This window comes from Triticum aestivum, chromosome 3D (genome assembly GCF_018294505.1).
Source record: "Triticum aestivum cultivar Chinese Spring chromosome 3D, IWGSC CS RefSeq v2.1, whole genome shotgun sequence".
Classification (NCBI taxonomy): domain Eukaryota; kingdom Viridiplantae; phylum Streptophyta; class Magnoliopsida; order Poales; family Poaceae; genus Triticum; species Triticum aestivum.
This window is the reverse complement of record NC_057802.1, coordinates 462,733,080-462,755,618: the sequence shown is the minus strand read 5'-3', so window position 1 is coordinate 462,755,618 and position 22,539 is coordinate 462,733,080. Positions and strand designations below refer to the sequence as shown.

The 22,539-nt window shown below is 48.9% G+C and overlaps 1 protein-coding gene across 1 annotated transcript; it reads right to left on the bottom strand.

Moving 5' to 3' along the window:
- Window positions 1-863: 863 nt before the first annotated feature.
- Window positions 864-1,778, bottom strand: LOC123074959 (zinc finger protein SNAI2-like). The gene has a single exon (XM_044497675.1). The coding sequence runs from the start codon at window positions 1,761-1,763 to the stop codon at window positions 1,089-1,091; it is 675 nt and encodes a 224-aa protein (XP_044353610.1). The 5' UTR covers window positions 1,764-1,778; the 3' UTR covers window positions 864-1,088.
- Between the last annotated feature and the right edge of the window lie 20,761 nt (window positions 1,779-22,539).

The window sequence follows — 22,539 nt, the reverse complement described above, 5'->3', positions numbered from 1 at the left end:
TTGTTAATCTCAAGATCTACTAGTTCAGTCTTTCGGAAGTGCTTATAGTGATAGGGTGTGCACATTCTGCTGTAAAAAAACAGTAGTGGCCTCTCTTACTCTTGAAACATAAAGTAAAATTTAGATCGAAATATCCAGTGAATGTCAGATTTTTAGGAATGACAAATCGAACATTTTCATGACAAATTATATTTGCCGAAGATGGCAAGTTTAGTTGATGAGCATGGCAAATTCATCTCAGTTTACTTTTTGCCAGAAAATTGCCGTGCTTGCAAACTAAATATGTCATCCTCATGTCAACATAAATTGCCATGAAAACGTTTGATTTTCCATGCCTAAAAATTTTGATATCAGATTTTTAGCATTTTCGTAAAATTTTACAAGCCATAATCCTTTTTGAGCTAAATAAAAGAGGGCGATCGCTCCACCTGCTTTTTCATTACTACAATCTTGAACATGCACATCAACCAAAGGTGTGACACACTCACACGAGAGACACAAGAGAGTTTGAGGGAGGAGAAGGTCAATACGCCGGGCTTGTTTTCCCCATGGAAAATACTAGCACCTCCTAGCCCATAGATATGAAAAAAGAGAATTTTGACTAAACAAATTAACAACATCAAACCATATATGTGCAAGTATATAGTTTAAAGAATACTGTGCAATATGCCATGATCATGCTCCAATTTTACTCAACCATCATGTACTAGTTGAACTAGTAATTCAGTTAGACACCGTTCGTGTCTTCGGAAATAAATAGTACCAGTAAGACTAATAAAAAACACGGAATCTAAAATAGAACAAAAACAACAATCGGAATTCGGAAGAGAGGCTGCTGATCTACAGGCTACAGCTAACGACATGTCAAGGATTAAGTTCCAAAATTTCTCAATCATCCTCTCTGAAAATTACTCAATCATCATGTAGCTAGTTATTAGCAATCTGATTGAACTCCATCCATGTCTTAATAATTAAACAAATAAATCAAGCTATCCATGTAGTATAACACGGAATCATCATGTATGTATTGTACTATTGTATGCACATCCTATCTATACAAGTATATGTTGTTATGTTCTCTGTGAAGGCTACACAAGCAGATCAAGCAGCTGATGATGCCCGGAGCTGCGATCGGCCGACGTTTCTTGCCCGTCGCCGCCGCAGTCGTCCATCGGCGGGTAGTTCAGGTCGGGCATGACCTCCTGCTGCTGCGTCGCGCCGGAGCTGGCTTCGCCGTGCACGGCAGCCGACGACGTCGACGGCCCCGGCGGCGCCTCGCCCCTGTGCCGGCGCATGTGGCCGCCCAGCGCCTGGCCCATGGAGAACTCGAGCCCGCAGACGGCGCACTCGTGCACCCGCGCCCTGTCCCTCTCGGCGGCGCCCGGGACGTCGGCGGCCTGATCGTGCAGCAGCATCCGCGCCTGCAGCCGCGTGTGGCTGGTGCGGTGCCCGCCCAGCGCCTGGAACGACGTGAACCGCTTGCTGCACGTCTTGCACTCGAACACGCCCTCCGCCGCCAGCGCCCTCCTGCCCGCCGCGGTCGTCGCCGCCGTCACCGGCTTGCTGATGCTGCCGCTGCTCGCCGGCGCCGTGGACGAGGCGGCGGGCGAGGACAGCGAGAGCAGCGCGTCGGCGTGCACCCGCAGGCTCTCCATCTCCTTGCTCTCGTGCGCCTCCTCCCTCGTAAGTGTCATCACGAGATCGATCTTTGTATCTACCCAGCAGCGAACTGAAATTCCAGTCACGCGCACGCACGAGGGCATATATACGTACGACCGGTAGGAGTTGCGGGTGGCTGATCTTGTAGGGAAGGAGAGTTGTTCACGTCAAAGCCGACGTGCGTGCGTGTGTGCGTGCGATGCGAAGTAGCCAATGGCAGTGGAGCCACTCAGACTCAACCTAGGCTTGGCCACGAAGAAAGAAACGTGCACGCACGCGGTCGCGCTCGCGAGCTCGTTCAAGCATGGGCGTGGCGCGTCGGCGCACATGGTTAGGCAATAAAAAGTTTGCTTGCTTTCCCGGCCGCCTCGTCGTTCCAGAAGCCGATCGAGTTCACGAGAGAGCGATGGCGATGGTTAGCTACTAATCCGTATCGCTCGTCGACCTCGCATCGCCATCGCGTGGATCAACCACGTACTGACGCGCGCGGCTACACGTACGCGCGTACGTAAAAGCGACCGAGAGGCTCGCTGCGTTGCGTGGCGGCGTACGTGACTGTAGAGTTGTAGAGTGGTCGACGGGTGCTTTTCTTCACGAGTGAAACGCGGAAAGTTTCGTGTGACGCCACGCCGCGGTTCTCCACATTTTTCGAACAAGATGGCGCGCTCTCGGTGACTCCGTCGATTATTCGTTACTTGTTCTCGTTGATCCGGTTGTGACTTGTCTATCTGTTCCGGTGCACACGTACGTACGTGTACATCTTGACTAGTATATTCCGTGCGCGCGTGGACGTGCATATCTTGACGAACGAAGAGCGCAGTGGCCATTCCCGCACGCCAGATGACGGCGCCAGCAGAATTGGGCGAGCGATCGAGCCAAGTGTGTGGCCAACATCTTTGCTCCGCGGCGGGCGTGCGCACCACGTCGACCGGCGGCGGCGGCGGCCCGCGGACGTAAGGTGTGATGCGCGACGCCACGAGCGCGGGAAAGGTGCGGGGAACCGTTCCGTCACCCGCTTCCGCTCGCTGGTGTGGGTGTGAAGATCCAGCGGGAAGCTCTTGACTTTTGTGGCGTATCCTTTGCCATTTCTTGGGCGGAAAGCAGAGTGGCAGTTCGGGAAGCGATTTCTTGGAGTGTTTCCGGGGAAACGCGTGGAAGGAAGAGTGCACCCAGCCACCCACAGCTCTGGTCAGAGGCGGGTGGTGATATGGATGCCATGCCACTGCCCCGCCCACTGGTACTAGGATCTTTATCCGGTAAGCAGATGATGGGGACGTCGGGTCAGGTTAGTATGCTGGCTGGTGCGAGATGTCTCAAAAAATATGTTTCAAAAAGGAAAACGCTGGCTGCTGGCCTGCTGCGACTGACTAGCAAGGCAAAGTAGTAAGATTATTACTATTAAGCTTGTACGACACTGTTACTCCGAGTGGTTGGATTTGGATATGCACCTGCTTCTGCTCTGCCGTCGTTGAGACGGAAGCCATCGCTGAGTTGCAGGTACAGTCGCATTCTTTTTTTTTGCGAGGAAGGTACATCGCATTCAGAGGAGCGGGTGAACTGCGAGAGGGTGAACAGGTGAATTACCATGTGACGAACTTCTCTTTTGGTTGTCGTGTGTGGGAAATGACAGGATTTTCATGCCGCGTGCGCGCAGAGGTGAACCGAACACTTGGCGTGCGCGTGAGCGAATCTGACCCTGAAGGCTTTCGGTTCGAGGATGGCGTTGAGACGAGTTCACACGTGTTCGAAAAGCTCGGAGGTAGATAGATATAGATTCCAGATGATGCAGCGGTCACGGAGGTACTTGAAAATTACAGAATTTTCTAGTAAAAAGAAAAGAAAATTACAGAATTTTGTCTCGAAAAAAATGTAGATTGCAGTATTTGCACTAAGAAAAAGTTATAAGTAGATTACATAATTGCGAAACCGGGACGTGGCTTGCAACGTGGCCAAGACTTGGGTAGGAGTCTCCATTTTTTTCAACTAAAAAAGACCCCCGCAAAAAAAAAACTAAAAAAGACACACACCCCTCAAGAAAAGAAAAAGACTGCAGAGTTCAATTGTTACCAAATCAGGATATGGATTTTGATTAACACTAGTGTTTTGCAGCTTGCGGAAACGAGCAACAAGAAAGCAGCAGAAATTCTTCTCAGTCCAAACGATGGTATATGATCTTTGACATGTATCCTCACTTCTTGACCCTACATGTGTGATAGTGTGGGGTCCATGAACGGTCCTGCCCGGTTGGTGCTTTGTGTGGGGATGCTGGTGCTCCACTAGACCCCTGTCATCTTGCTACGGTTCAGTACTTCCAGAATCTCTCATTACATTGTTCGATATGCGCTGTTTTCGTAGGTTTTAGCTCAGCTTTAACGGATACTAATGAGCCCGTTGCGTCAAATGACACAGAGACCCGTCAAATTCATGTGCACATTAAAAAGAAAATCCATGATTTAGTTGGTTTAGTTGTTACTCCATTACATGACATGTTTTTCTTGTCATTTTGCTTTGCATGATCATATAGAGCTAACATTATAATTGCGGCAAGGCCACCATTCATCATTATTTTACATGTTACGTTAGATCATTGCACATCCTGATACACTACCGAAGGCATTTGTAGTCATTTTTTATTTTTGAGTTGGAAGTAAATAAAAGTTTGATGTCCATTAGAGTGTGCCTCTACCTATGAGATAAAAAAGAGAGGCCAAAAGATCCCACCAAAAAATAAGGAAAAAAGAGAGAGGGGGCACACTACTATACTTTATACACACTTGTGCTTCAGGGTATCACCATGTACTTCATGTAGAGAGTTTTATATTCTTAATTTTCTTATGCTGGTGGGATTTTTACATTATGAGAACTTGACTTGCTTTTTCAATGATGAGCTTCCTCAAATGCTTGAGGATGTGATCGAGCATGTTGGATGCACACCCACTTAGTTGCATTAGGAGAGCTTTCATACCCTTATAGATCTAGTGTATCCGTTGCATGGCAATCCATACTTCTCTCGAAAGAATTGAGTGGGAGGAAAGTAGAACTTGATGAGGTAATTGTACCTTCTTTCGAATTGGAAAGTAGTACATCAGAGAAACCCGTTCCCGTGATGCCTACACAAACTAGAGAGGAATCTAATGATGATGATCATGAAACTTCAGATCAAGTTACTACTGAACTTCTTAGGTCAACCAGAGCACGATCCGCACCAGAGTGGTACGGTAATCCTGTTCTGAAAGTCATGTTATTAGACCAAGGAAAACCTACGAACTATGAAGAAGCTATGATGAGCCCAAATTCCGACAGATGGCTTGAAGCCATGAAATCTGAGATAGGATCCATGTATGGGAACAAAGTGTGGAATTTGGTGGACTTGCCCAATGATCGGCAAGCCATAGAGAATAAATGGATCTTTAAGAAGAAGACTGACGCTGATGGTAATGTTACTGTCTACAAAGCTCGACTTGTCGCTGTAAGTGCATCTAGTGCCACCCCTAGTTGGTTTTGGAGACGACAAACTTGGTTGAGGGACTAATGTGTTTGTGAGAATTGCAGGATAACACAAGTAGTAGTCCCTCATTGATTCGGTTTACCTACCAGAGATGACCCCTAAAAATGTATGAAGACATTGAAGACAATGGTGGTTCGTGAAGACATTCACGACGAAGATAATGACATGTGAAGACATCCACTTGAAGACTATGGAGTGCGAAGACATAGTTGTTTCGTAGTTTCCTTTTCTTCTGTATTGAGTCATAGGAATCACCGTACTGTTAAGTGGGGTCCCAATGAACAAAATCAGATGACTAATGTAATGCTCAACCAAAATCCTATGTCTTCGAGCGAAGACAATGAGAGCAAATCTTATCCATAGTTGGATGAGTCAGCTTTGCTTGTAGCCCAAGCCAAGCTGCCATGTGTGTTTCAAATCCGACCGTTGGACACGTGTTGGTTCCTTAGTGACCCAGGGTCATTTCGGACATATCATGTCGGGTTGCCTTCAGGCTATAAATACCCCACCCCCTACACCATAAATTGATGGCTGCTCAGAGTTAGTGCACGACTTTTGTCGTTTGAGAGCAACCCACCTCCGAAGCCTTTGAGAGAGAGACCCTTGCGAGGACAAAGCCCAAAACACCCAGAGCCAAAGAGTGTTAGGCATCACTGAAGTCTTTCTGTCCGCGTGACCTGAAGACTTGTTACACTTGAGGACTGTGAATCCTCCAGCCGGTTAGGCGTCACGTTCTGAGCATCCTGTAAGTGCATCTAGTGCCACCCCTGGTTGGTTTTGGAGTATTGAAGACAAACTTGGTTGAGAGACTAATATGTTTGTGAGAATTGTAGGATAACACAGGTAGTAGTCCCTTATTGATTCGATTTACCTACCAGAGATAACCCCTAAAAATGTGTGAAGACATTGAAGACAATGGTGGTTCGTGAAGACATTCACGATGAAGATTATGACATGTGAAGACATACACTTGAAGACTATGGAGTGCGAAGACATAGTTGTTTCGTAGTTTCCTTTTCTTCTTTGTTGAGTCATAGGAACCACCGCACTGTTAAATGGGGTCCAAGTGAACAAAGTTAGAGTGACTGATGTGACGCTCAACCTAAATCCTATGTCTTCGAGCGAAGATAATGAGAGCAAATCTTATCCAGAGCTGGATGAGTCAGCTTTGCTTGTAGCCCAAGTAAAGCTGTCGCGTGTGTTTGAAATCCGACCGTTGGACACGTGTCGGTTGCTTAGTGACCCAAGGTCATTTCGGACATATCAGGTCGGGTTGCCTCCTGGCTATAAATAGCCCACCCCTACACCATAAATTGGTGACTGCTTAGAGTTAGTGCACGACTTTTGTCGTTTGAGAGCAACCCACCTCCGAAGCATTTGAGAGAGAGATCCTTGCGAGGACAAAGCCCAAAACACCCAGAGCCAAAAGAGTATTAGGCATCACTGAAGTCTTTCTGTCCGTGTGACCTGAAGACTTGTTACACTTGAGGACTGTGAATCCTCCAGCCGGTTAGGCGTCGCGTTCTGACCATCCAAGAGTCATTGTGGATCACCGGTGAACGAAGTCTGTGAAGGTTTGGAAGTCTACCTTGAAGACTTACCAGAGTGATTGGGCAAGTACTGGGTGTCCTTAGCTCAAGGGGAATAAGGTGAAGACGCGGTCTTCTGAGTTAAATCTCAGCCTCACTAACCAGACGTACATTTGTCACAGCAACTAGAACTGGTCTACCAAATCCTTGTCGTGACCAAGCAACTGGTTCTATCCCTCACTTCCCTTTACTTTACAGTTTGTCTTCGTGAAGTCATTGCTTGGTTGTCTGATCTGTTTGACTTCACTGAGTGAAGGCTATTTCCTGTTTGGCTTCATACTATCTTCCATCCTGATCCATACTACCTAGCTGCTGATAGTCTTCGTGCTTTCACTACTTGCTTACTTGACTATGGCTTGTCTAGTGTAGTCTATCTTCTGTTGCATATCAATAGGTTCATTTCTACTGTTAGTCTTCAAATACCTCATGTTTTGAAGACTTCGATTAAAAATCGCCTGTTCACCCCCCCTCTAGTCGATAACTACCACTTTTAGTTGGTTTCAGAGCAAGGTGCTCCCTTGTTCTGTGTGATTCGGTTTAACCACCTGGAGTTTTAGCTATGTCGACTACAGGGATAATCAAGGTCTCCACTGCATGCCCGATCTTCGATGGCACTGATTACCCCTACTGGAAGAATAAGATGCGCATGCATCTTAAAGCCATTGATGTCGACCTCTGGTATGTCGTCAAGAATGTCGTTCCCAAGGTCGGTGAAGGTGTCACCGCCGCTGATGTCAAGAGGTTCATTCAACTGGATTCAACTGCCAAGAACATCATCAGCGGTCATCTGACCAAAGGACAGTACGACCGTGTGAGTGCACTGGAAACTGTGAAGCTGGTCTGGTACTGGCTCTCCAAGGTCAACGAAGGTGTTTCAACTCGGAGAGATTCAAGGATTGAAGTTCTTCGCAACCTCTTCAATCGCTTCAAGGGAAACGACAATGAGAATGTCCAGCTCACATTTGATCGCCTCACTGATATCACAAATGAGCTTTGCGCACTTGGCGCCACTAAGATCACCAAGCACAAAATCGTCAAGAAGCTCCTGAGATCACTTGACAGCTCATTCGACACCCTGGCCCTGATGATACAAGAACGTCCTGACTTCAAGGATCTTGATCTGTCTGACATACTTGAGAGGCTCAACACACATGAGTTCCAGTTATCTGAGAAGAGAGACATCTATGGCCCCAACTATGGCTGTACCCGTTCTTTGAAGGCAAAAGTTGTCTCCTCATCAGAAGAAGAATATGACTGCAGTTCTGGGGATCCTGAAGACATTGGAAAGGATCTAGCTATGCTCGTGAAGAAGTTCCAGAAGTTATCCAAGAAGAATCGCTTCGGACAGTCTTCAAGATCCAGCTCAAGAAATGATGAAGCTTCTACTCGTGACCACAAGAAGAGAACATGCCACAAATGTAAGAAACATGGTCACTACATATCCGAGTGTCCTCAATGGGACAAGGAATCTAAGAAGAAGAAGAAGAGCAAGGAATATGATTCTGACGACAAGAAGAAGAATAAATCCTCAAAGTCTTCTTCAAAGTCATCATCAAAGTCTTCATCACACAAGAAGAGCTCGTCCAGCAAGGCTCGTGCGTTTGTTGGCAAGGAGATGGATTCAGAGGAGGAGTTTGCTTCTGAGGAGGCGGAGGTGGAGTCTGAGGAGGAGTACGATTCAGGCGTGCCAAGCCTGGCTCTAGCTTTGGCTTACATCGCCAAGTCCATCTTCAACACCAAAGACAATGGCCACTTCGTCGATGCTGAAGCCGATGATGGGGATGACTCTGCTTCGACCTACTGCTTCATGGCACGTGGGGCCAAGGTAAACTCACGTGATGCTTACTTTCAAACATCCAGTGAAGATGACTCTAAATGTGAATCCAAACCTAGCTACAAAACACTTGCTAAAATTGCAACTGAACAACAAACTGCTATGGAACATATTCAAAAGTTGCTACACAAAAGCGATGACCTATTGGACGCGGAAATGAATCGAACTCAGTCCTTAATTGAAGGCATAAAAAATCTTCATGTTAAGTACGAAGAACTTGAAATTCGTCATGAAACTCTCTTAGCTACTCATGAGAAGCTTTCCTATGATTATCTTCAAAGGAAGCAAGAACTTGAGAACCTGAGAGCGTCTAATGAAGATCCTCATAAAGAGAACGATTCACTTCGCGCTCAACTGATTAGTTCTGCTCAGGGTGACTTTGAGCCACCATGTTTAAAATATCTTGAGCGTGATAATGTTGTCTCTGTTTGAAAGCACAAGTGCTCCCTAGGTGATTTTGGTAATTAATGTCAACATATCTCTGGTCACATGCATGGACGAACTGATCTTCCGTGTCTTGCAGGGATCGTCCAGGTACCAACGTATGTACTCCTACAACACTTCTCTAGTAGTACTATCGCTCGTCTCTCTCTTCTATTAACTCACCCGACTTGCAGGGCCGGGGAGTGTGCCTATGGTCGGTTCTCAATTGCGGTCCCACATGTGTGTGCAAACGCAATATGACGCGTGTTCCATTCGGAGAGCGGCGTGCCAGACCGACCAACCGTCTGGGGTGCGACGCGAACGCGACAGGCGTGCTGTATACTCCGTACATGTGTACCGCCGTTTTCTTGAGGCTTTGCTCCATGGCGCAATCCATGGATACAAAATTAGTATACTATACTATTTAAAAGTCGAGGGCGGGGCTTTTCCCGCGCGGTAGGCGGGGCAGTTCCGCCTAGTCGGTTCGAGAGAGACGCGAGAAGATGAGGGAGTAGGCTGCTGCAAACGTAGGGCTGTGTGATTTGACAGTGAGTTACTGCTGGACAGGTGGGCCCCGGTGATTTGACTTGCCATTATCATTTTAACTGCGGTGCTACGACCGGCGTGAGTCTCCTGATTCCTGACCACCTCCATACAGGTGCCTCTTCTGATGCTCCACCATGTAGAGGCTGGCTCTTGCTTGAGAGCCCACTCCTCCACTTTTTCCTTGCCTCTTTCCCCCACATATGCAAAAATGCCATGTAAAGCGGGCTTATAGCCCACTATTGTACTTGATCCTACAGGTGCTAAGCCTGCCACACAGGCATAAAGTCTGATGTGGCAAGTTAATTAAGAAGAGAGAGACTAGTTTGGTGACCCTAGGAAGAAACAGTGATAAGCGCGTGTACCTAGATGAAGCAGACTTAGCAACAAAAAACTAAGCACCTATGCATTGGGGACTTGAGTTGCTAAGCCATTTAATGCCCATAGCACCTCATCTAAGCACCATTTCATTGGAAGAGGTCACTCCTTGGCAAATGCAATAAATACTACGAAGAAAGAGATAGAGAGAAGTAAACAAAAAAATACTCTTATAGCTAACCTTGTTGTATGAGTGACTAAATGATGACTATGTATGACATGCCAACATCAGATAGCCTAACGCACCGTGTTAAATCTCCAAGGGCGCGACCGCGCGAGCGAGGCGACGGTTGTGGTAGGCGCGACCATGATACAGGCTGCTGGCAGCCCTTGGATCTGAGATCGAACGGTCGCATGCTAAGTTGCTGAAAATTTGCAGAATAACCCTCCAGGATAGGATATTCACCCATAGGTCTAGAATCATGCCATGCAACCGTTCGATCTCAGATCCAAGGGCTCTCGGAAGCCCGTATCATGGGAGAATGGAAAGCTTCGTATCACCTGTAATTTTCCCGATGCTTGACATGACATCGAAAGCCATTTAATTGGGCGTCGAGTAGACATGACGTCTAATTGGGCCATAGTACTGTGCATGAATCCATTTATCCACCAGGCAAGACACTACCCTGCCATTCGCACACGCCCCCCCACTCGACATTTTTACAATCGATAAACCGCTCCTAGTCGTCCCGTCCTTTCACATTACGGTAGTTCCACTAATCCTAACGCTCCTTCCAAATCCATGGCGTCCCAAATCTCCATGGTCGATGGTGAGTACAAGGTTAGGACCATCACCAGCGATGACTTGGACGTCATCTACACCCGTTCTTCCGCAACGGTGAAAGAATGCCTTGCTCGCTTCAAACGCATGTTCGAAAACTCAAATGATGAGTGGGTCGCTGGGCTAGATGTTAGTACACCACAGTCCTGGGAAGTGAGAAGAATCTAAAGGAGGCAGAGAAGAAGAAGCCCGCCGTGATCCAGGTTTGCGTGCATGCCTTATGCTTGGTATACCACATATGCCATGCTGACGTTGAGTGCGAGGAATTTAAGAAGTTCATCAAGGGCGACCGAGTCAAATTCGTTACTGTAGACTTTAGGAACGACAAGGAAATCCTGGGTCGTATAGGCCTCGTTGTAGGCGACCCTTTCGACCTCCAGAAGGAAGAGCTGGTGCCCACCCTTGATCAGCCTTCAATGCTGACCCTGGTAGGAGCCATGGTTCATCCTTCGTACGGTGAACTAAAGAAACCTCCGCACACGTTTCATCATGCATGGCAGTGGAGTGTACTAGATATAGACCACATCCACTACGCTGCAATGGATGGCTACCTTTGTTTCAATATCTACAAGGGTTGGATGAAGAGCAAGAGCCAAGTGTGCGGTTCAAGCAAAGAAGTATCGCCCAAGAGGAAGAGGGACAAGGACGAAGTCGAGGACATGGACGAGGACTCCGAGTAAGGTGGCAGTGTCGTTGCTCATGGTGGTTCTAATGCAGTGTCTACCGGATTAGTTGCTTAGTTTAATTTCTGGCGTGCTTAGTTTTATTTGAGGGGTGTGTTGTGCTGAGCCCCCAACAGAACTATGTTATGTTTCTTCTCGGTATATTTCATACATTTCATCTTTTAGTTGGTATAGTACTACCACTCGTTTCTTCACATTATATATGTACAATATATATGGCCAACATCATATAGCCAGTAGTTTAGTTATCAAAGAATCCCAGGGTGCTTAGTTTTATTTGAGGGGTGTGTTGTGCTGGACACCATTAACTTATCATTGTGAGAATCGGCTTATTTTTGTCATGTAACATGGTCAACGGGTTTGACGTGAAAATAACAATGTCTAATGGCATTCTGAGCAAACATCTAACTCAACGATGGCATTTTTTTAGATATCTAATTGTATTTTTGAGCAGGCATCTCACGGATCGATGGCATTTTTTGAGTAGTTGTAACTTCTAATGGCAAAACTGAGTAGTGATACACAACCAGTGGCATAAGTAATAAGAACCCAAGAATTAAATAGGTATGCTAATTTCTTTATTTCTTTATTTCTTTATACCTTTGTGTGCGAAACAATATACGCTGCCTCCCCCCAGATTTTCTTTAGAGAGGCAACACAGAACTATATGAGTGCCCTGTTAAATTTTGGAATTATTCCGGGTTCGTTTGGCATTTTTTATACATTAATTGAGTTTCTGGTCTTTTAATGTGCATAATACAAATTTGAACTACAAGCACATGCTCCCGTGCACCAAAGTTGATTGAAAAATCACATGTGTGTCCTCGGGTGAATTTCTAGGTCCCATGCAAGAAATGGAAATGAAATTCAAACATCTGGGCATCGTGGTTCGGCCGAGAACATTGAGAAGCTTGGTTTTAAAATTCTTGTAAATCCAAAACACGCCTGAAAATCATGAAACTTGGCATGGTGTCATGTCATGGTACTACCATGCTGTGGTAAAAAAAATTGCAGAATAGGAACAAGTTTTGGTATAAGTTTCTTGCAAACTGGAGCTTCTCTCAAAAAGGCTCGTGGTTCTGAGAGGGAACGTGTCACCTTTGTGTGCATAATTCAAATTTTAAATACAAGCACATGCTCCAGTGCACCAAAGCTGGTTGAAAAATCACATGTGTGTCCTCAGGTAAATTTCTAGATCCCATGCCAGAAATGGGAATGAAATTCAAACATCTGGGCGCCATGGCTTGGCTGGAAACATTGAGAAACTTGGTTTTTTAATTCTTGTAAATCCGAAACACGCATGAAAATCATGAAACTTGGCTTGGTGTCATGACATGGCACCAACATGCTGTGGTAATTTTGCTGTCCGATTTGCGAAGGCGCACACATTAACAATCAACAAAGTCATTTTGGAACAAGTGCTGTCACGTTACAATCGGAAACACAAGTATTATTGAAACCGTGGGCATTCTATTTACCATTTACGTGCCGCCACGCGTCCCTTTTTTTATTAGCTAGGTGGCGCCGTGCAGGGTAGCTATTTGCGTACGGGAGGCGTGCGAGCCCTTTGACCTCCATCTGCCGTCCACCTCTCTCCCAAGGTCTCCATTAATGGCGCCTGAGCCTCTGTTTAATGGCGTGACAATGTCTCACTCGACTGAGATTTAAGAGAGAAAAAAGAAAATCTAAAAAGAAAATTTTGCACGGATCTTGATGTAAGATCCGACGGACCTATATAGCATCTACTGCGACTTATAGCAAGACTGATGAATATATATAAGGACGATGAGATTGGATAATAATTGTCTTACATAATTAGGAAGATAATTAAAAAAGCCACATGCGGCTATGCCCGAAATACACAAGGGCAAAAGAAGAAGGAAGACGCATACAACGATCTGGCTCGCTGATCTCTACTTTCTTTATGCGCTGCAGGTCGCGGAGACTAGTTCTCGCGGCGGGCGATGGTCTCTTTCATCAGTTTCATGTCCTTAATACGCTGCTTGGCAGCATCCATGGATTCCTCCACCAGCCCGTTGCGATCGATGCGGAGCATGGCATTCTCGTCCATAAGTTTCTTGATGATGACGCCTGAGGGAGTCCTGGACTAAGGGGTCCTCGGGCGTCCGTCCTGTTATCCATGGGCCGGATTGATGGGCCGTGAAGATACGAAGGCCGAAGACAACACCCGTGTCCGGATTCGACTCTACTTGGCGTGGAAGGCAAGCTAGGCGACCTATTATGAAGATTTCCTCCTATGTAACCGACCTCCTGTAACCCTAGATCTCTCCGGTGTCTATATAAACCGGAGAGCATAGTCCGGATAGGACACAGATTCATTACCATATTCATAGGCTAGGCTTTTAGGGTTTAGCCATTACGATCTCGTGGTAGATCAACTCTTGTAACACTCATATTCATCAAGATCAATCAAGCAGGAAGTAGGGTATTACCTCCATAGAGAGGGCCCGAACCTGGGTAAACATCGTGTCCCCCGTCTCCTGTTACCATCGATCCTAGACGCACAGTTCGGGACCCCCTACTCGAGATCCGCCGGTTTTGACACCGACATTGGTGCTTTCATTGAGAGTTCCACTGTGCCGTCGAAGTAAGGCTCCATGGCCCCTCCAATCACCGGCAATGGCGTTGTTCAGGGACAAATCTTTTTCCCCGAACAAATCTTTGTGTTCGGCAACTTCGTACTGCGGGCCAACTCGCTTGGCCGCCTGGAGCAGGTCGATAGCTACGCCCCTGGCCATCAGGTCAGATTCGGAAGCTTGAATTACGTCGTGGATATTCGTGGAGACCTGATCTTCGATGGACTTGATACCGCGGCGATCACTCCCCCTCTCTCCGATGAACTTGACTTAAATCTGTCATCGGATCACATCCAGGAGATGGATCCTATTGCTACAACGGCCTTAGAGCCAAAGCAGATCACGCCCTCCGAGGCCATAAAGTCCGCGGCGTTGGAGCCGCACACGGAATCGACATCCTGCAATGCTTGCGTCAACGAAACCCCGGACTCGTCTCCGGCTACACGTTCCGGACCGGATACACCTGCGGACACCGAGCTGGTTCGGTTGTCGACTTTCGAATTTAGCGCCGCAGACATCTTCTAGCATTCGCCTTTGGGTGACGTACTAAATTCTTTGAAGAACTTGACCCTGGAGGAAGACTCACAACCGAACTATATTCGGTTTGAGCTAGAGGCGGACGACGAGCAATTTTGCTTCCCACCCGCCACCCACTTCATAGCCACCGTCGACGACTTAACCGACGTGCTTGACTATGGCTCCGAAGACATCATAGGTATGGACGACGATGCCGACAATGAGCAAGGCCAATGAGGGAGTCCTGGATTAGGGGGTCCTCGGACTGCCGAACTATATACTTTGGCCGGACTGTTGGACTATGAAGATACAAGATTGCAGACTTCGTCCCGTGTCCGGATGGGACTCTCCTTTGCGTGGAAGGCAAGCTTGGCAATTCGGATATGTAGATCTCCTCCCTTGTAACCGACTCTGTGTAACCCTAGCCCCCTCCGGTGTCTATATAAACCGGAGGGTTTAGTCCGTAGGACAAGGACAATCATAATCATAGGCTAGCTTCTAGGGTTTAGCCTCTACGATCTCGTGGTAGATCAACTCTTGTAATACTCATATCATCAAGATCAATCAAGCAGGAAGTAGGGTATTACCTCCATCGAGAGGGCCCGAACCTGGGTAAACATTGTGTCCCCCGCCTCCTGTTACCATCCGCCTTAGACACACAGTTCGGGCCCCCCTACCCAAGATCTACCGGTTTTGACACCGACATTGGTGCTTTCATTGAAAGTTCCACTGTGCCGTCACCATAAGGCTTGATGACTCCTTCGATCATCGGCAACGATGCGATCCAGGGTGAGGTTTTTCTCCCCGGACAGATCTTCGTATTCGGCGGCTTCGCACTGCGGGCCAACTCGCTTGGCCATCTGGAGCAGATCGAGAGCTACGCCCCTGGCCGTCAGGTCAGGTTTGGAAGCTTAAACTATACTGCCGACATCCGTGGAGACTTGATCTTTGACGGATTCGAGCCCATGTCAAGTGTGCCGCACAGTCACGACGAGCATGACTTAGCTCTGTTGTCGGACGGTGTTCGGGAGATCACACCTGTGGCTACTCCGGCCCTCAATCTGGAGCAGATTGCGCCATCCGAGGATGGGTGGATGGACCCCACCACGGAGGCCGCACACTCAGTGGCGATAGAGCTGAATACTGACTTCACCCCCTACGAGACTTGTGTTGCCGGATCCGTGGATTCGTCCCCGGCCACGGGCTCTGAACCGCCTGCGTTAGTGCCTATCAAATTTGATTGGGCGCCGATCATGGAGTTTTCCTCCGCAGATATCTTTCAGCACTCACCCCTGGGCGATGTGCTAAATTCATTGAGGTCTCTCTCCTTGTCAGGAGGCCCTTGGCCGAACTGTATCCGGCTTGAGTGGGAAGCGGATGACGAAGAAATTCGTTACCCACCCACCACCCACTTAATAGCCACTGTCGACGACTTAACCGACATGCTTGATTTCGGCTCCGAAGACATCGACGGTATGGACGACGATGTAGGAGAAGAACAGGAACCACCGCCCAAAGGGCGCTGGACTGCCACCTCATCATATGATATATACATGGTGGACACCCCCAAAGAAAGCAATGGCAATAAGGCAACAAAGGATAATCCCCTCGAGAAGCAATCTAAGCATCGGCGTCATCGACGGTGCTCTAAGCCCCGCCATACCAAAAGCAGCGATACCGGCACAAGAGACAATAACGCTGCGGATAGTGCCGAAGACAAATACAATCCCCTCCAGCCAAGTTTCGAGCAAGAGGATGAGCAAGCTAGCCCTAAGAAACAGGCGACAGACGGAGAATCAGAAGATGACACTTACATGTCCCTCTCCGAAGACGAGGCGAGCCTTGGCGACGAAGAATTTATCGTGCCTGAGGATCCCGTCGAGCAGGAGCGCTTCAAGCGCCAGCTTATAGCCACATCAAATAGCGTGAAGAAAAAGCAACAACAGCTTCAAGCTGACCAAGATCTGCTAGCGGATAGATGGACTGAGGTCCTGGCGGCCGAGGAATACGACCTCGAGCGCTCAACCAAAAGTTACCCAAAGCGCAGGTTGCTACCCCAACTCGAGGAGGAAGCATTAAAGCCTACGCCACCAGCGTACGATGCGGCTGACCGGCCACCCCGTAGCCGAGACAAAACAGCATATCAGGCTGAAGTCCAGCCCGCACCCCGCCGCCAGTCAAACAAAAATACCAAGGCCCGGGATAACACGTAGGACCTGCGAACCGTATTGGAAAACAAAGCTGGACATGCAAGATCGATCTACGGATCTCGGGGATGCGCCTCAACACGTGACGACAACTGTCACGCCGGATACACTAAAAGCAAATCCGGCCGGGCCGAACACAGCAGACAGGACTCGTATGAACGGCGTCGTGATATAGCCCGGCACAGAGGCGCCGCACACCCCCTATGCTTCACTGATGAAGTAATGGATCATGAATTCCCAGAAGGGTTTAAACCCGTGAACATTGAATCATACGACGGCACTACAGACCCTGCGGTATGGATAGAGGATTTCTTCCTCCTCATTCACATGGCCCGCGGGGATGATCTACATGCCATCAAGTATCTCCCGCTAAAACTCAAAGGGCCGGCTCGACATTGGCTGAATAGCTTGCCGGCAAACTCCATCAGAAGTTGGGAGAACCTGGCAGACGCATTCCTGGATAACTTCTAGGGCACTTATGCGCGGCCACCGGATGCTGACAATTTAAGTCACATAACACAACAACCCAGAGAGTCAGCCATGAAATTCTGGACGCGGTTCCTAACTAAAAACAACCAAATTGTCGACTGCCCGGATGCCGAAGCCCTAGCGGCCTTTAAACATAACATCCGCGATGAGTGGCTCGCCCGACATCTCGGCCAAGAGAAGCCAAAATCCATGGTAGCCCTCACGACACTCATGACCCGCTTTTGCATGGGCGAAGATAGCTGGTTGGCCCATAGCAACAACACAGCAAGCAACCCTGGCACATCAGAGGCCAGAGATAGCAACGGCAAACCCCGACGCAACAAACACAAGCGCCACAAACATGGTGAAAACGCTGAAGATTCGACAGTCAATGCCGGGTTTAGTGGCTCTAAGTCCAGCCAGCGGAAGGGGCCACTCCAAAATAACAATTCGGGTCCGTCCAGTCTGGTCCGCATACTCGACCGCCCATGCCAAATTCATGGCACCCCGGGAACGCCAGCCAATCATACCAACAGAGAATGTTGGGTCTTCAAACAAGCCCGCAAGTCAGGTGCCAAAAACAAAGATAAGGGGTCTCAAAGCGATGATGGCGACGAGGAGCCCAGACCACCGAGTACAGGAGGGCAAAAGAAATTTCCCCCGCAAATCCAAACGGTGAACGTGGTAAACGGCACCCACACTCCCAACCTGGACCGGACGCGCACCCTTAGGGATATCGACTTAACGGAACCAGTCGTCCCACAATATAAACTCAGGCCGATCACCTTCAACCGCACGGATCGTCCGGTTAACACCAATCAGGGCAATCCAGCCACACTTGTCCTCGACCCAATAATTGACGGGTTCCACCTCACACGAGTCCTTATGGACGGAGGCAGCAGTCTAAACCTGCTTTACCAGGACACAGTGCGCAAGATGGGCATCGATCATTCGGTGATCAAACCCACTAAAACCACCTTCAGAGGTATTATACCAGGTGTGGAGGCCAGTTGTACAGGCTCCATCGCCCTTAAGGTAGTCTTCGGATCACCAGACAATTACCGTACCGAAGAGTTAATCTTCGACATCGTCCCCTTTGGTAGTGATTATCAAGCACTGCTCGGACGAACCGCGTTCGCTCGATTCAATGCGGTGCCACATTATGCCTACCATAAGCTCAAGATGCCTGGTCCGCGCGGAGTCATCACGGTTAACGGCAAGGCCGAACTTTCCCTTGGTACCAAAGAGTATACCGTTGCTTTAACAGGGGAAGCAACGAGTGGCACCTTTCAATCAAACCTCAAGTCGACGGCGAGGCTCCCGGACACCGCCAAAGGACTCCGAACTGCTTCGCGGCAGAATAAAAAGGCTCGTCCAGAGCTCAATTAAAAACACCACGGCGAAGGCCAGGACATGCCACATACCGCGGCTCAACCGCTCTGCGGCACACAAGCATTTCTTACATTTTCCTTGCAGGTTCACCTTTGCGCGGACCAGGACCGGCGATATGAAGGCAGCTTGAACGCGCAAGGGAATCCTTAGATATTCCCCGCGATGATAATCCGACTATACTCCGGATCCACACACAACTTCTTCCCCCTGGTCTCAGCAGGTTCCACAGTCATATTTCTATTTTATCACATTACCTGTACTTATACACATCAACGTACTATTCAAATACAATATGTGGATTTATACGACGCTTATCTACTGATATTTCTTATTGAAATTCTTTTGTCAAGTGGCATCCGTACACCGCGATATGCCCTAAATATGCCAGGGGCTTCATTTTACCCATAATACTGCAATAAAGTCCGAACACCTTCATGGAAGTTCGACACCCCGAACTTATAACATTATATGCATCAGCTCCAAATCATGTCTTGGGTCAAATGTTGGGTTTGCCTGGCTCCCATGTTTTGCTGCCTTACGTTCCGCTATATCGGCTAAGGCGGCACAGGGAGAACTACTGCGATTGTGTCCCGGTTCTTCCGGACGAGCACCTTAGTAGAGAAAGCCGAAAACTGACTGTCATGATACGGCAAGAGCTGGTCAGCTGTTCGAGAGGTTGTAAAATCTTTAAGGATTTCTCCCTCATAATGCCATAACCAATGCAGCGTGCGATGGATCGGTTTTTCTTCCGATCAGGTGCTTATAAGAGCCCCTCGTGCGGTCTTCCGAACACCAGGGGCTGCGCCTACCTTCCTTTCCTAAAGCTCCTATGGCTAAGTGAGAGTGATAAAGCCCTATAGTCCGATTGCCTGGTTCGTTGTGCTGAACACCTCCTTCGAAGGACCCAAAACTGGAATAAAGAGTGGTCAGGTTTATCCCGAACACCCCCGTACTTCCTACGTGGGGGCAGAAGCCGACGACTGGCCAACTCTCAGGATTAATACATAAAACGGCCGCACAGGAGGATAAACTTTTATATAATAGGCAATAAATAATAGACATGACCTTGTTCAACATTACAAAGGACAACATGATTGTATTCATGGAAATATAATGTCCTTGGTGCATTGCCCCGCCGCAAGGCAGGATCCTTTCAGGACACTTTGATAATATAATTCGGGCTTGCGGTGCTCCTTCCCCTCGGGCGGTCCCTCGGTCATCAGCTTTTCAGCATCCATCTTCCCCCAGTGCACCTTTGCGCGGGCAAAGGCCATTCGTGCACCCTCTATACAGACCGACCGCTTGATGATGTCAAGTTGAGGGCAGGCACCCACAAGCCGCATCACGAGCCCGAAGTAGCTGCTTGGAATCGGCTCAGCGGGCCATAGCCGGATAATCAAATCCTTCATGGCTAGTTCGGCCGCCCTATGCAGTTCGACCAGCTGTTTCAGTTGATCGGCAAAAGGCACCGGATAATTCAGTGCCAGATACTGCGACCAGAAGAGCTTATCCGCAGTTTCCCTTTCTTCGGCTTGGTAGAATTGGGCGGCATCCGATATGCTGCGGGGCAGCTCCGCAAATACCCCTGGAGAAATCCGAATTCAAAATTAGAAACATGATTTTCTCCTCAAATACTCGCTTTACATGGAAAAAAGCCTTACCTGCCGCGATCTTCCTCGCCTCTTGGATCTCCTCCAGGGTGCTTTGGGTTTCCCCCGGGCATCGCGCGCGGCCTGATGAGCCCTGGTGAGTTCGGATTCTTTCTCCGTTAAACTCTGCTCCAAGGTCTCGCATTTCTTCACAGCCTCTTGAAGCTCCTGCTCAGCTTCAATAACCCTGGCCTCGTGCTTCTCACGAAGAGCCTGCTCTGCGGCTTCCTTTTCCTCGGCGTCGGCCATAGCCTTCTTAAGAGCCTCGACTTCGGTCATCGTCCCTAGCGCAAATCATGAAATATATTTTATCATACTGGAAATTCGTTCGCAATGAACGCGAACAGGGCTTGTGGATACATTGTTTATCTTCTAACTGCCTTTTCAACTGGCCAAGTTCTTCTTTGGCCCGCCCCAGACTTTGATTCAGTCCGGAGACCTCCGCAGTATGAGAGGTAGCAGTCGCTACAGACGCCTGCTTATAAAAGAAGAGAGATAGATGTCATCAACAGAGTCTTCCTGCGAACATAAATTTGATCCTCTGTCCGGTTCTTTCTTTCACCGAAGAGTGTATCAGGGGCTACTATCCATACTATGACACTCTTCGAAACCTCATAGAACATACCTCAAAGCCTCTTATAAGGCTCATACAGGCTTCATTCAGTCCACTCTCAGCAGACTGAATCTTCTCAATCACCGCACCCATAAGGGCACGGTGTTCATCGACGATGGAGGCGCTCTTCAGCGCCGCCAACAAAGCGTCCGACACCTCTGGTTGGACAGCGGTTGCTGGTGGAACAGGCACACTCCCTCCATCCGAGGGAGGCCGCCTGCTTGATTCCGGAGCCGTATTGGTCTCCGGAATTGCGTCCAGCTGGGAGCTGAATTCAAGATGGCTCCCGCCGACGATTCCCATGGGAATCTTCTCCCCCATGTCTCCGGCCCCTGAAGTTTGACCTCCAGGCGCCGCTTTCACGATCTCTTCCTCCCCTCCTTGGCCGGGGTCCTTCTGGGATGAAGCCTCGGTGTTATCCACTTGTTTCGGGGAAGGGGCCTTCGGGGGCGTCCCGCTCTCCATAGCATCCAAGCTCAGCAAATCCTCTAATGAGGATTGTTCGGTGCGGGACCTCGCCGGACTACAAAAAATATGGCTCAGGTCAAAATATTACGCCATGATGAGACTGGACGCATAAATGTGCTCGGATTTTATACTCATGAGTTCACCAGGGGCTGGGCCCTGGGATCCCACGCCGGGCTGTTGTCGGCGGCGGCAGTGGACTCTTCCAGAAGAGGAGCTTTTCCCCTTTTAGGCGACTCGGCCTCCAAGTGTATGGAGGCCGCCCTCTTCTTTCTTCCCCCCGCTGGGGATTCGTCTTCCTCCTCCTCCTCGTCCTCTTCGGAGGCAGAACGGGCATTGGAACCTTTAGATATTGTGTCTGAAGTGCCGCGGTGATGAAGGCCACCCCGGGTCTTTTTGGCCTCCTTCTCGGCCTTCTTCTTCGGCGCCTTGTACGACGCCGGGACCAGCATCTTCATCAGAAGTGGGTCGGCCGGTCCTTCGGGCAGCGAGGCCGGACAGTGGATCTGCTCCGCCTTCTTCGTCCAGCCCTAGGGGAGTTGAGGAAAACACACTAAGCATTTCCTTTGGGTTATGCGGATAAAACGTCAAATAACTTACCGAGCTTGCAGGGCGGGACAGTTGGTACCCGCGGTCCTCGGCAGAGTCCGGCCATGATTTGACAGACTTGAAAAGCACCTTCCAGATGTCTTTGTGCGAGGAGCCAAAGAGCTCTCGCAGGGTCTGGTGCTTGGCCGGATCGAATTCCCATAGATTGCAAGTCCGGTGTTGACAAGGCAAGATTCGGCGAACTAACATCACCTGGACTACATTGACGAGTTCGATGTTCTTGTCTTCCATATCCTTAACGCGCGTCTGGAGCACTGACAGTTCGTCGGACGAAGACCAGTTCAGGCCCTTTTTGGGCCAGGACGTAAGCCGCAGAGGGGCTCCGGATCGGAACTCGGGAGCGGCGGCCCATCCCGTGCCGCGCGGCTCAGTGATGTAAAACCACTGCTGCTGCCACTCTTTGACGGAATCATTAAAAGTACCTGTCGGCCATGTGACGTTGGGCATCCTGCTCACCATAGCGTCCCTGCACTCGGCGTGCTCGCCGCTCACCACCTTGGGCTTCACATTAAAGATCTTCAGCCATAAGCCGAAGTGTGGCGAGATACGGAGAAAAGCCTCGCACACGACGATGAATGTTGAGATGTTGAGGAAGGAATTGGGGGATAGATCATGAAAATTGATC